At 38.9% G+C, this 14122-nt stretch overlaps 1 protein-coding gene across 1 annotated transcript; it reads right to left on the bottom strand.

Moving 5' to 3' along the window:
* Positions 1 to 3712: 3712 nt before the first annotated feature.
* Positions 3713 to 7445, bottom strand: LOC135466937 (uncharacterized). The gene is made up of 3 exons (XM_064744695.1): positions 7296 to 7445; positions 5785 to 5937; positions 3713 to 3948 (listed from the first exon to the last, which is right to left on the bottom strand). The coding sequence occupies exons 1-3, from the start codon at positions 7372 to 7374 to the stop codon at positions 3767 to 3769; spliced, it is 414 nt and encodes a 137-aa protein (XP_064600765.1). The 5' UTR covers positions 7375 to 7445; the 3' UTR covers positions 3713 to 3766.
* Positions 7446 to 14122: the final 6677 nt, after the last annotated feature.

The raw sequence follows: 14122 nt of genomic DNA, 5'->3' as shown, positions 1-14122 counted from the left end.
GGAACTGTCCATACATCAATATGATCTCAGTTCAAGGACACAAACAAGTTTACACTAATCAAGGATGTATCCTAGAGCTGACAGCCATGTTCAATCAAGAGCCTTGCTGGAACTGTCAATACATCAATATGATCTTTCAGCCAATCTTGCTGACTACGATTTCTACCCGGGGGGGGGGGGGGGGCGCATCCCTAGATTTGGCTCCACTTCATCTACCGTGGTGATAAAGCAAATAAATGCTCGTCGAGATATTCAAAGACAGAGTGTTGGGAAGTCAGACCCCGAGGGTGACTAGATTAAGTGATTATAGTCTAGGTATGACGGGCAATACTCTCAAGAGCCTACCCCCTTTATGATTGTTACCATGGGTGTGTTAACCACTACAATTAACAGCTACTTGTATTGATACAGCAATGAAATATTCAAAGCCATTTTGCGTTTCTATGGTAACGTATAGCATAATCCTGGATCAGAATGTGCCAGAGACGTTTAATTCATGGCGTCTTCGCTTGGTAATAGCAAATACATTATAATTAGATAAAAAGACTACTCCTTTCTACCCACAGATTACACAGTTAATTGCATGGCATATGATTTACATTATCGACTACAGCATATCAAACTGAACACGTATTGTCTCTTAAGCAACGTCAGACGAGTTTAATACTAGTCTCACTTATAGTTCCTTGAGAATGGTATGCTGGTGATAATTGTTTATGAAACGATATCTATGCATATCAGTATGTCTTGGGGCTTATCCTAGGTTTGACGTTGAATGAAATGAATGTTTTATGGTTTTGAGTCATGGCTAATGACTTTTATGGACTCTACAGTTCAACTGGTCGCTTTCTGGAGAACTCACTTACGGTTGCTCTGTATCTTACTCATTAATAGAAACGGCTATTCAGGAATGAAGGAAGAGGAATGCATTGTATAAAGATTAGCTCTGTTATCAGATGAGAACGTGTTCGTAATACCGGTAATATAACCCTAACTTCCAATTCCAGGATAGCATTTGATTACCAACATTAATAGTAAATTGTTGACGCTACAGGCTGGCTTGAATGAGACTCGAACTCACAACAGGCATAACAGATCAAGCACAGTATGTTTGTTGGAGTTCAGTTACAAGCAAAGACTAAATTCGAACACTGGGTCCCGCAGGTGAACAAGCAAGGTCTAGATTCGAACACTTGGTCACCACAGCCGAAACAGCAAGGGGTAGATTCGAACACGCAGCCCCGCAGCAGAACAAGCGAGGACTAGATTCGGACATTCGGACCCTCCACGGAAGGCAGACAAGATGCGAACACTGGGCTCCACAGCCGAACAGGCGAGGGTTGGATTCGATTACTCGGCCACTTTGATCAATAGTTCATTGACTTTGTATACAGGGATGATGTAATCACAGCAGAGCCATGACAACTGCAATAAAATATGATCTTTCATAATAAAAGGGAATAATTATTACAGCTCGCAAAGGTATAAATGAATGAATGACTTTGCTCCATATCGGTGGGGGCCCGATATTATATAAACTTGTAAAGCTAAACTCAGTGTATGTAATTCGGTGATCTACATGTATTGCAAATCTGTAGCAGGTACTTAACTTTATTAGCACTGTACATTTCTACTCCATTAATCTTTGTAAAGGCTTAACAGTACTATTCTCAATGGGTAAATGGAGCAAATCATTTTGTACATATATAGAAATTTTAAACAGAAAAGATGACAACAGCCAGTATCAAACGAAAAAGAGGAACACATCTGAAGAAAAGCTATATATCAGTTAAAATAACATGTTTGATATATTCATTCCAATAGTCGATTGAAACTGTATGTTATGGTATAGGCCATTGAGTTTTAATAATGAACCCCAGCAATATTACTTGTGTATTGTATTCACAACATTATTTGTGTATTGTGTATTTTACTATGCTGTGCGCGCCGGCCTACAGGTGAAATATTCTTGAATACGGTGTAAAATACAGATCAAATAAATAAACTATGCTGCACGGGTAAGCCTGGGATGACATTTTATGTCAGCATAACACTCTCTGTACAATGCAGTCTTAATCGGTCCATGTATTGCTAAAATCTATAACTAACTGCTCGCTATATATGCATATATAGTTGTCCAGTGAACTAGTCACTAGAGGTACATTGAATGCTCCCTGCTTGGCGCAGTTTAGGTATCCGGAGCATGTCTGTTCAGTGTGTTACCGGTGTTGTTTTTCTTAAGTTTATACTAGATTATTAGCGTCAGACAAAGTCGAAATATTTTTGGTCACATTTATTGTTTTTTTCAACTACGCACTGAACCCGCTGATCCAGTCCATTATCGATAGGGGTGTTGAATCTGTGTAGGCTGAAAATAGTCCTGTTCTGAATTGTATACGGAATTTTGTGCAAATGTAGCATGTCTAATATAGAATGTTTTAATTCGATTTCAGAATCTGGTCATTTACAGTTTTAAGCCATTTGAGATATTAAATGTGAAAACTCTGAAATGTTCCATTATGGGGTTAGGGTTTTAAGGTTTTGTGTCTTTACATTTGGTTTATTAAAATGTGTCTAGTTTGTTTATGTGGCCAGAGCTTAAATTATAGTTATCAAAAGAGAAAAGTCTTGTTCTTAAATGTGTTGATTTGGGACGGGTTTGGTTGATGGTATTTTATGAACAATATTATACTTATACGTGTGAATGCATTTCCATTTTCTTAAACTTAAATCACTCAGAAAAGTTTACGTGATGCATTCAGATTCACTGATCATTTCAGTGCGTGATTACTGGACGGCGTAAAACACCAATCAAATAAATAAATAAATAAATAAATAACGTGATTACTGGACTTACGGATTTGTTCGTAGTTTTATTGTGTGTTATATTTATATCCGAAAAGCGCAAAAGCTGTTCAATCAAAGTGCCTATAGTTGTATTTTAAAGTGAACATGAGATTTAGCAACTATCTAGTCCTATTGTGATATTTATCATACTTAAAAATAATTGTTTATTGATTCATGATATTTAATTTAATGTGATGCAAATTTGTGTACATTGTTAGTGACTGGTTATACCAACTCTTAAGGTTTTGCTTCTGTATATTTTGAGAACGCCGTGTTTATCTTGTGTTGTCTGTCGCTCGAATCATTCCAGTCAGCGACACTGTCAGCTAATTGGAATCACACAGCCAAATGTGCAGATCCTTTGCTGCATATCCACATAGTCTATGCTCAGTCAACTTTAGAGTATACTTGATTTCGTACCTGGCTCCTCAGGAGGAATGCCACATCTAGGCTATAACATTATTCATGACTCCTGACCAGTAAGATGGGAGTGCAAGGCTCCTGACCAATGAAATGGAAGCCCATGGCTCCTGACCAATGAAATGGGAGCCCATGGCTCCTGACTAACAGAATGAGTTCTTGGCTCCTGACCAATGAAATGAGAGCCCATGGCTCCTGCCCAATGGAACGGGAGCCCATGGTTCCTGACCAATGGAATGGGAGCCCATGGTTCCTAACTAATAGCATGAGAGTTCATGGCCCCTGGCCAATGAGATCCCATGTTCTGTCTTATTCGTCATGATTGGCGTTTGTTGTCTTCGTAGCCTGTTAGGTACATAACATGTGATGATGCAGATATATCTTCAAACCACTACGTGAATATTCATCGAATCAAATCAACTCACACAACATCACATACCGATATGTAATTCTAATGAAGACATCGTGAGTTTATTCAAACTTTGAGAACAGAGCTGATTTATGAATGGTCGAAATCCATATAGTACTCCCGGCCTTCATCGAAACACTTGGCGTGGAACAGCGTGGCGGCATCCATTAGCCATGGGCTTGTACCCCTCTGACAAATACACCAGTCCCCACTGTCATTGTAAAATTCTTCCCCTGCTTGCAGTAACCATCTACCGGAGAGTGTGGGACAGCCTGTGCGAGGGAAGAGACAAGGGGAGACAATACGCTTTTATCTTTTTCACCCATACAATAAAGTAAAACCTGCAGGTACATTTTTTGTACTTTCCTTTTACCGTTCCCTTGGCAATAACTTTAGTAGAACATGACAGTGAGCTGTGTAAAACACTTATAGATTTCGGCCAATTGACAAATAAGATAATGTTCATAGCGTCAAGAGTGGCTGTCTATTCGAACAGTTTCCTTGTTAAACTTTTCACACCTGTCATAAAGTGTGGATGGGATACATGCCCGTTTGTTCTCGTATAGTGGATTCATAAGTCATAAGGAAAATGTAAGCAATCGTTTACGGAAGGGTGCACGTTTGTGCCCGCCACTCTTAAATCTGTGTTCAGCATTGATTCTCTATAATGTAATGTCATTCTGGACAGCATCTGGAAAAAAAGTCCAAGAGCTCCGTAAATCCAGGATGACAAATGACTATTAGTTGCCTGTAGCTCCCTTTAGAGATCAGTCCTTCCATACACGGAGTTTAACAAAGCTCAATTAAATGTGTTTTTGTAAATTTGTTACACATAAATTCATACATTTTTAAAAATCTCTTTCATGTGCTGATTTCTGTGTAAATGTTAACTGACTGATGCCCTTTCACAGTCTGTATATCTAAGTTTTCATAAATACACTGCCACTGCGTGCCACAAGATAAACCATGTTTTATAAATATCCCTATGTAACTGTTAATAACTGTATGGCTCTTATCGCCCTCTTGTACATTATTATTCAGAGAGATATGGTCACAGAAAAGGTTGGCGTTAGCAAACCGGAAACTGTGTTGGTTAGTTACATTCGTATGTATGCAAGCCTTTTGTAGCTTGCACTTGATCGGTATTCCCAATTTTGAATCTGTGCGATACAAAAGAAAGAAAGTTTAAATGACATTTCAATTTTTGACTTGAAGTGAAATGTGACGACAGAGAGTACCATATCCTCATTGGCAGTACTGACCATAAACCCAACCTTAGAATTCAAACACAGAAGTGCATAAACTCTCTTAAAAGTCTAATAAATGAAATCTAATAAGATAACAAACGAAGCACATTTTTCAGTTGTCCATCTGTAAAAAATTACTGTAGCTTTCTTTCAGTTTAGATCAAAACTGGCTTTGTAGAACTGGTACCCGTTACATATAGCTTCTAAAGTAAGAACACGAGAAAACGAATGCGTTCTTGGTATACTTTCTCAACCCGTATACCTGGACTTTTGTTACTGTTCTTACAAACCTGACAGGGAGTCTTGCATAGAGCAAACTTTACTTGTGGCAAACCGACCTAAAACAACTCGGTTATATATTCCGAATACTCTTATGTAAAAAGGCTTAATCCAGTGTCTAAGGGAATTGTAATTGCAAATAAAATCGCATGATAAGTTTAGTTTAGCTTCCCCATCTGAGATAATTGGCGCATGTTATTGGCACATATTTCAAAAACTGAATGTCTAATCTTTTGTCACTTTTGCCCACCTCGCTAGCACAATATGAGATGAGATTATCCCTTTTATGTCGTACGACGAATGTAAATCATACGTATAGTCTGCAGAACTACATTACTCCGCCTTAATTCGCTCCAATATTTGGTGTAAGCCACTTTCAAATATACGAGCTGAGGAGGAACGTAAGACTACGTAGTGTGCAATCCACTTTCATACAAGTGTAAAAAAAAAAAAAACAAACAAACAAAAAAAAAACAAAACAAAAAAAAAAAAAACAAACAAACCCACAACCCACAGGTTTTCAGCCTCAATCATTCTCAACCTATGTATACGTCTGTGCCAAGAGACACAGAGGTTGCTCACCATTATACTGACAATGGCTGATGGCATCAGACGGGTTCCGTCCATTCCAGAAGAAGAGCAGACTCTCCGGGTAGATGCACTCGCACAGTTTATATACTTCCACCCATTTCTCTTGTAGTGCGTGCCTCCTTGAGAACGCGTCCACACAGTAAGCTACAAGACACAACCCAAAAGCAGTATTATCATGCTTGAGAGACCTTTGTTTACAGGAAAGATTTGGAGGAGATTAAACGACATTCAAGGCTTAAAATCAGCCCAGCCACAGTTTCGTATTTTAATTCTTGCTTCATTTCTGCAAAATGGCCAAGTCTGGCTTTGGTATGTTTTGCAATTCATACATAAATGAATTCATTGTACATCTACAAAGAAAGCCTGTTAAAGAGTTTTATTTTGGAGTACAGTCTTCAATTTTAAATTGGAGAGCAAAACAAAACATTGACCCCACAACAATATCTTCTAGATTGCTAATACATCTTAAGCACCTTAAGCCAAAGCCATGAGAGGTAACTGAACCCTAAAGCTCGTCTCTTAACATCGTTCCCAAGGATTATGAATAAATGAATGAATGAATGAATGAATGAATGAATGGTTCAACTATAACGTCAAACTTTTCAGTCATTTGACACCGAGAAGCCATTAGGTGTGCCAATGTTTATAAGGTGAAAAACCAATATTCATAGCAGCAAATGACTGTCACTCAAACAAGAGGTCAACGACCGCTCCATACAATAGAAACTAATCATGAATCAGAATTGGGATCCTTGCAAAAACTGAAAATCTAGAACAAATTTGGGCAGAGTAAAGTACAACGCATAACAATTCCCAATATAAATGAAATATATATTGCATATTTAAGTAGACAGTTATAAATACAAAAGTATACGTATGGGAAAACACGTTTTACGTAGTTGTATTTGTTAAACAACGGTGTAAAAAATTGAGAATTTTTACTTTCTGCCTCATTTTAAATTTATCTACAGACAACAAAACCTTTTAACATGAACCTAAACAAATCTGGTTGCAAAGAAATGCTATGTACAGACCACAGTGCCAAGTTTATCTTTAAATTGTACGTCCCCTTCACATGATGCTAGGAGCAACTGTAATCACACTATGTTGATAAAAATAAACCACTGGAGGCAGGACTAGATGCATCGCAGTTGCAATAATATACGAAGCAGTAGACTTGCTGACATTGAAAATTAGCAGCAGTAGGAATAGCAACAGTTCGTGTTACTGTAGTACAAATAATTTTAGCAGTACTACTGGTAATTGCAGTAGCAACAGTTACAGTTACTGTTCTACGTGTAGTTCTAGTAGTACTATCGGTAATTGTGGTAGTGACAGTAGCTCTAGCAGGAGTAAAATATTTATAAGGAGCAATGGATCTCTTACGTTTGGTTTACAGAATAATAGATATCACAACAATACAGATCATTCCGAGAACTGGATTCTAATTTTTACAAAGTTTACCCTTGTCAATACTGACACAAAACAGATGACAGACGTACCTCTTGCGCCTCCCTTACGAAATGCAGCGCAGTTGCCAGCGAACAGCATCAAAGCCCAAACAAATAACGATGCATGCATTGTTGTGATCCTCGTCCTGGTGTCAATGAGATGGCTTGCCGGTTCCTCAAACTAGGCTTTTATACTCCCCGATCTGCCGGCAAGCTGCGAGCAAAATGTACCCAGAAAGGTCACAATTCGCTTAAACGCTAGCTTGTAGAAGATCTGTCATGATATGCTATAGCAATTACCTTAACTAGCTTTCATTTGTTTATCTGATTAGTGTTTTTACGCCGTATACAAGGACATTTCACTTATACAACAGTGACCATCATTATGGTGGGAGGAAATCAACAGAGCAGAGCCCGGGCAAACCAACAGCTGCCCGCATGGAAATCGGCCCCAGTGCAAGAAATTGTGCACCTCAAGAAGTGAAACAGACTATAGCAGTGAATGACAGCTGTTAACACCTACGTAAAGCAGAATTAACGTGTGATTTCGGTACATTTGCAGCTCGACTTTATCACCAACCTAAACCCACAGTGTCATAGCGATGGGCTGCATCTATAAGGCGTTGTTCATGGCTATCACAATATCAGTCCTCACAAGCAACACTCACAAGGAAGTTTAAAACTTCAGCACCATTACCTGTATGTCACATGTGCGACAGTTCGTCAGTAACTTTCCAAAGGTTGATGGTTTATCCTACGCTCAAAATATCAGCAGTCTATCTCAACATACTTTAATCCCGATCTGGTATAAAGTGTAATATGACGATAGTGTGCAGACATTATAAGCGCAGGAGTCTCCGACTTCGGGGCGGACGCAATGATGATGGAAAGACGAAAGGAATGTTCTGGTGGTGGGGAGGAGGGGGGGGCGCATGAATTAAATCAGCATCCAAACTGCCTAACATGCTTGATATAAATTATCGATAATGAAAATGTATATATCAGTTGCTATTTAATTGCAACTGTCCATATATATATAACTTGGCGATGTAACTCAACACGATGGATTTACAGCCCGTAGCCCTGATATTGTAGTTAAGCACAAAATCGTACTCAGGAATGCTGTACAACATTAACCACACAGATACACATTTACAAATATGAAGAAAGGCGCGGAAAGTTTAGATGCAAGTCATCGTATTTATTTGATTAGGCACTTGACAACGACCGATCTGGATTCATTGTATTCCATCGAAGTAAGGATTATGTTTACGACTGATATAGCAGTTAGGTACAAAATCGCATTGAGGAAAGCTACAGGCCTCTACAACAGTAAACCTCAGAGGCAATGATTTCTAGACACACAGGAAAGCGGGGAAATGCTCTGATGCAAGCCATCGTATTTATTTGATTACGCACGTGACAAAGACTGGTCTAGTTTGTTTTCCATCGAAAGTAAGAATTATATATTGGAGATGGAGAAGTATCGGTATTAAGCCTACAACTTAATATTTCACTGATGCGGTGTATCGGATGATTTGCACTAGCGTTGGATAGTTTCTCGGTTCCAGTTCGGGTACCTTAGTGAAGCCAACTGGATCGGCACGGGAACAGTAGCCATCAAACCTCCTGTGACCTTCAAGAGGCAGCACGAAAAATCTTACGACATCGCCATTCCTGAAAAGACATACGACTCGTTACAACAAACATATGTAGACTAAGCGCTGACTAGTTACAAGAAAGAATGTATTGTTTACTCAATTTTATTGAATAGATTGGTGTTTTACACCGTGTTCAGGAATAATCCACGTGCTTACAGGGTAGTTTGATATATCTGTGCAGGAAACATAGCAAAGACCACAATTCCACACTTACCCAATGACTCCCCTGACAAACTACCCCACAAACTAGCCCCAGGTGGCTATTTCAACTCCTCTCTTTACATTGGGCTAGCAGAATATCGTAGCCAATGGTAAACAGTCTAGACATTATCTAATTTTAGATCCCAATGTTTCTCGAACCTTTTAGCGCTTTTTTACAAAGGGTCAGGTGTTAAACCATGATGTAGCATATACATAATGATCAATGAGAATTATCTCCCCTGAACTGCATTAACAATAGAGTTGGGAGTTAACGACATTTTGGCAGCAGGCCAGTTTTAACCATGTTGTGACGGAAAGATGCTAGAATAAGGAAACAGTCGTGGCTTTTCATATGTGAATGATATAGTTGTCTGCGACTGTTTTGTGTTTCGTGTTGTCCAGTTTATCTGAACAGGAGTCGTGATAAATGGTCTAGGCTATGTAAAGAGATATTCACTGCTTATCCTCCAGGGTGGTTGATACCTTCAGAACACACTGATGAAATTAGGATCATGTGTACAGCGATGCGTGTTGCCAAAGAAAACTACACGATTCCTTCTTCTTATATACAGAACAGGCATTCACCTTTTCTGCCTCATAGGATCTTAGCACTTTCATATAACCCTGTAGCCTGGAATGTAGAATCGAGGTACTTAAGCTTCTCCAAATGTCAGATATCTACAAATTTGTATCGGACCTTAAACGTTTGCTGTGATATAAAGCTCTTGTCTGAGCAGTTGATTATTTTTCAAGAATTTACACTTGGGGGTTAGTGGTTCGAGAGGTGAAGGATGATGACTTGTACCACCTGAGTACCCCTTCGTTTGGTGTAAGGTATAGCGGGTTTCGAACCCACGAACACAAGGCTCTAAACATTCCAGTATCCCACTGTTTTATCCGGGAAGATCATACGACCTTCTCCTTTTAGACGACTTTAAATGTTTGTTGTAACGTCAATCCTTTGATTAACCGATCGCTTCTTTTTGAGGAATAGACCGGTATTCGGAAATATAAGCCGTTACCATACTTCATAATGCACAAGTCTTTGCAAGGGGCAATTAGTCATCAGGCACTTCGACGGAAACTCACACAGAACCGGAGTGAGTGCAGATTGACAACAAAAACAGTATTGTATTCTTGGCTGTCACAGTACGAAAGAAATAAAACCTATTTTCTCATTACTTAAGACAGTAGGCCTATGCCAGCTGTTGTTGTTTCAGTTAATTGCTTTGTTATCTGGATTTGTTATCTACCAATTCTGGAACGTGTTATGTTATAAACGGCCTTTGTAGAATTATGGTCAATAAAAAAAACCCGCTGACGTTCAGATGTGTTATACTTTGTTGCGTGCCCGAGGTCACTCATATTATTAAGAAATACACCGAGGAAGGGATTTGCTCCATTACATAATCTTACACATCCAGTGTATGGTTATGTAGTAACCTATATAGAGTTCACCCAACTGTACTCCCATTGGCTAAAAGCTCTAATGCAGTTGCACTAAAATTTCATGTAACACCGTCACGAATGATCAATCATGATGCGCATGACGTTCAACTATGCAAGTAAATGCGGCACGACAGAGCATTCATTGACGCTAATTTAATGTAACGTTTTTTCATATTTGTTTGAAATGAAATCGCGCGGTTCTTTAAAAAGAATCGATAGTTGTTACTTTAGTACTAACACGTTTCAGTAGATATATTTTCGATACATATCTTCGTTTGCACTCAAGTAAATCTGAAAATATTTAGAAAATATCATATTTTAGACCATTTATTGACATAAGGAATAAGTATTGATTTGACACTGCTGTTGCCAGAAAATTCCAAAATATTGGTCTAGGTATATAAAAAGCTTGTTTTGTGCCTTTGTGTCGTTTGGTGGACAATTGATAACGGTCTACATTTCTAGCGTATGAGATTGTTTTACAGGACAATCAGACAGAATTAACAAGTTAACAAGTTAACTACTGTTGTTTTGTTACGTATATTTTATGTTCTCTGAGGGTCTTTAATGGCTTGGCTGTTGTGCTGTTCAAAAGTGGTTCAATCGTGAGAATTATGTACAGACTGGCATATTTTCTGATAAATGTCAAATTTTGATATTAGTCGCCGTGTAAACTAATTTAAGTATGTATTTATACGCTTCACATTTGGATACCCTTACTCTGACTTTCATTTGTCGTAGGGACCGGTCTAAACTGATAATTTTGAATTTTCGTAGACTGCTTGGCGACATAAAAATTGTCAATTTATATAGCCCGCAATAAAGACTTATTCCATTTTGGTGTGGCGTTACATGCTTCATTAACATTTTCTTGGCTCCGTCACCTTTTGTTTCTCTATCAGACTGGATTTGAGACTTTCAAAAGCCTACAACGACAGATTTGTATGGGTGGAAATATTTCTACGGCCGAGGAAATATTTTTCTGTGAAATCTTAATTCTTTTGAATAAAATTTAATAAGTGAAAAAAAAAAGATGGGGTTTGTAAGAAAAAATTTTCATTGTAAAAATGAAAGTTTGTTTTGTTTTCAGTATAAAAGAATATTTTCTCTGAAATATTATGAGAAAAAAAGAGGAACTTGCGAGTCACCGTAGGCCTATATATCAAAACACCTTCGTCGTCAATATTTCAGCCATATCGTGGCGACATCCGAATTTTAGGCTGAAATAAGTCGTTCTAATTTACTAACAAAATTTAAAGTTAGGGATTTTGTGAATGAAATGACAGAAGAAGGAAATCATACACTTGAAAATAACACTTTGGTGACCTAATGGTTATAACTTCGGCCTTGAAGCCCGGAGACCTGGGATCAAACTCTGATTGGGTCATGCACCAAACTGGTAGTTGTTGTAGCTTTGCTTGGTGCTCAGCACTGACAGGTTAGAGTAAGGAAACATGATCGGTTGGTCTGGTGTCTTACCTCCTAACTTACGCCTTTTCAAGATAAACTGTCACCCAGTTGACTGGTGTGATTTTTGTGATGTAGATGAGTCCGAAGTACATTTTGTTTTAAGATGTCCCAGATATAATGTAATCAGAACTCAAATTATTGCAAAGCTATCACATTATGGTATTCTTCAGCACACATTACAGGCAGTTCTAGGTCCTCCACGAAACAGAGTTAAAGTTTTCAATGAAGTGGCGAAGTTCCTTTTTAATTCAAGGCGATTTTGAGTCGCCCCAACCCTCATCCCGATTATTTGAGTGCTGTCTCTAGTAACGTAGTATAGATTTACTCTTACTGTTAAGTGTGGCGTGCATCATCCCTTTTCAGGTAATTTCACTCATTCTCGCTACGAGTTTGAAACAGTCTTATACTCAACTCAAACAAAGGCCCACAACTTTTGCCATCGTGCTCTGGAGGAAGGCTATGAAACTCCCGAGGACTCCGTGGCCTAGTGGCTAGATTGATGGCCTATCACACTGACCTGTCCACGACCCTCTTGTTAATGCGACCTTTGTGAGTTCAAGCCCAGCCCATGCTCTGTCAACAACTTGATGGTCGTGGGTTTGCTCGCACCATAATGCTTTCCGCAGTTGTATAAGTGAAATATTCTGGAGTACTCTTAAAATAAATAGGGGCCTCCATGGCTCAGTTGGTTAGCGCGCTAGCGCAGCGTAATGGCCCAGTAGCCTCTCACCAATGTGGTCGCTGTGAGTTCAAGTCCAGCTCATGCTGGCTTCCTCTCCGGCCGCTTGTGGGAAAGTCTGCCAGCAACCTGCGGATGGTCGTGAGTTTCTCCCGGGCTCTGCCCGGTTTCCACCCACCATAATGCTGGCCGCCGTCGTATAAGTGAAATATTCTTGAGTAGAGTGTAAAATACCAATCAAATAAATAAAGAAATCTTAAAATAAATACACCCATAAATATAAAAGGTTTTGAAGCTCATCCTGTATTTGACTAAAACGGATGCTCAGATCTCTCGGAATCTTTTATATAGCTCATGCTGTACTTCCATCGACCCAAGACTCAGATCTCATGAGGCTGTGCTCAGGAGAGATATGTATATACAGTGTCTGAAGTTATAAAACATGTAACATGTAAGAGTTCGGACAATGTTGTGTACAATACTGAGTTCTTTATATACGATTGTGTACTCTTAAGTTTCAAAATAGAATGGCTTCTAGCGGGTTGTTGTTTTCGGCGCAATTGCGATTCAGGTTCAAGCTGGACTGACCATTGTTCTCCAAAAGTACCGGTTTGCCCCCAAATTGTCGTCGCAATGGTAGGAATGGACGAAAGATCACACATGCTGCTTTAGCCAGAAATACCACATTACCATCCACTACCTTCATCAGTGAAATATATTGCCATACATTTTCCTCTTCAATTTAACATTTAATTTGTATTTACCCATTCGTGCTGAGAAAAAATTCATCAGTGGAAAATTCATTTTATGGAAAATGTGCTAATAACGTTAATTTGGATACAACACTGCGATTTAAGGTCATTTTTTTCATAAATAGAATGAATTTCACAATGGCAATGTTTTAGCCATGTATAAAGCGGTGGTCATAAATAAACACTGAAAGTCATAAATGTGCAATTTGTGGAATATACATGGCTTCAGGATGATATAGCATCGTGACTGCAAGCCTCTTACCACCAATACAGAGTGCACATGAATGAAATTCGTCGTCTAACTTGCCGTCTAACTCCGGTTTCCCCCACCCATAAAACTGACCATAATTGGTATAACTAAAACAAATATTGAGTATGAACAAAAATAATATGTGGATACGGTTAAGCTTTGAGTTAGAGCAAGTTCCGGACATGTCAGAGTCTGAAAGGGAGTCCAATGTTGCAGTTTAGCACAAAGTCTCCGGTCTGCCTGTTATCAATCATACATACTTGTGCCAATGTTAAAATAAGTGATAAATCTAAAACAATGACATCGTTTAGATCTTTCAGAGTGCATCTGGGTTATAGGCTCCTCCATAGTCAAAAGAGCTCTCACTGCAGCAGTCACAAGACCTGGTGGCCCTGATTTGGGATTGTCAAGAATAG

Source organism: Liolophura sinensis, chromosome 1, assembly GCF_032854445.1.
Source record: "Liolophura sinensis isolate JHLJ2023 chromosome 1, CUHK_Ljap_v2, whole genome shotgun sequence".
NCBI lineage: Eukaryota > Metazoa > Mollusca > Polyplacophora > Chitonida > Chitonidae > Liolophura > Liolophura sinensis.
Note: the sequence above shows the minus strand (reverse complement) of the source record. Positions and strands in the feature narration are given on the sequence as shown.

Coding starts and splice junctions, on each gene's coding strand:
- LOC135466937 (XM_064744695.1), bottom strand. CDS start 7,374: ATGCATGCATCGTTATTTGTTTGGGCTTTGATGCTGTTCGCTGGCAAC. Junction 5,938..7,295: donor TCGTAAGGGAGGCGCAAGAG/GTACGTCTGTCA, acceptor TGTGTCTTGTAG/CTTACTGTGTGGACGCGTTC. Junction 3,949..5,784: donor CAGCCATTGTCAGTATAATG/GTGAGCAACCTC, acceptor TCCCTCGCACAG/GCTGTCCCACACTCTCCGGT.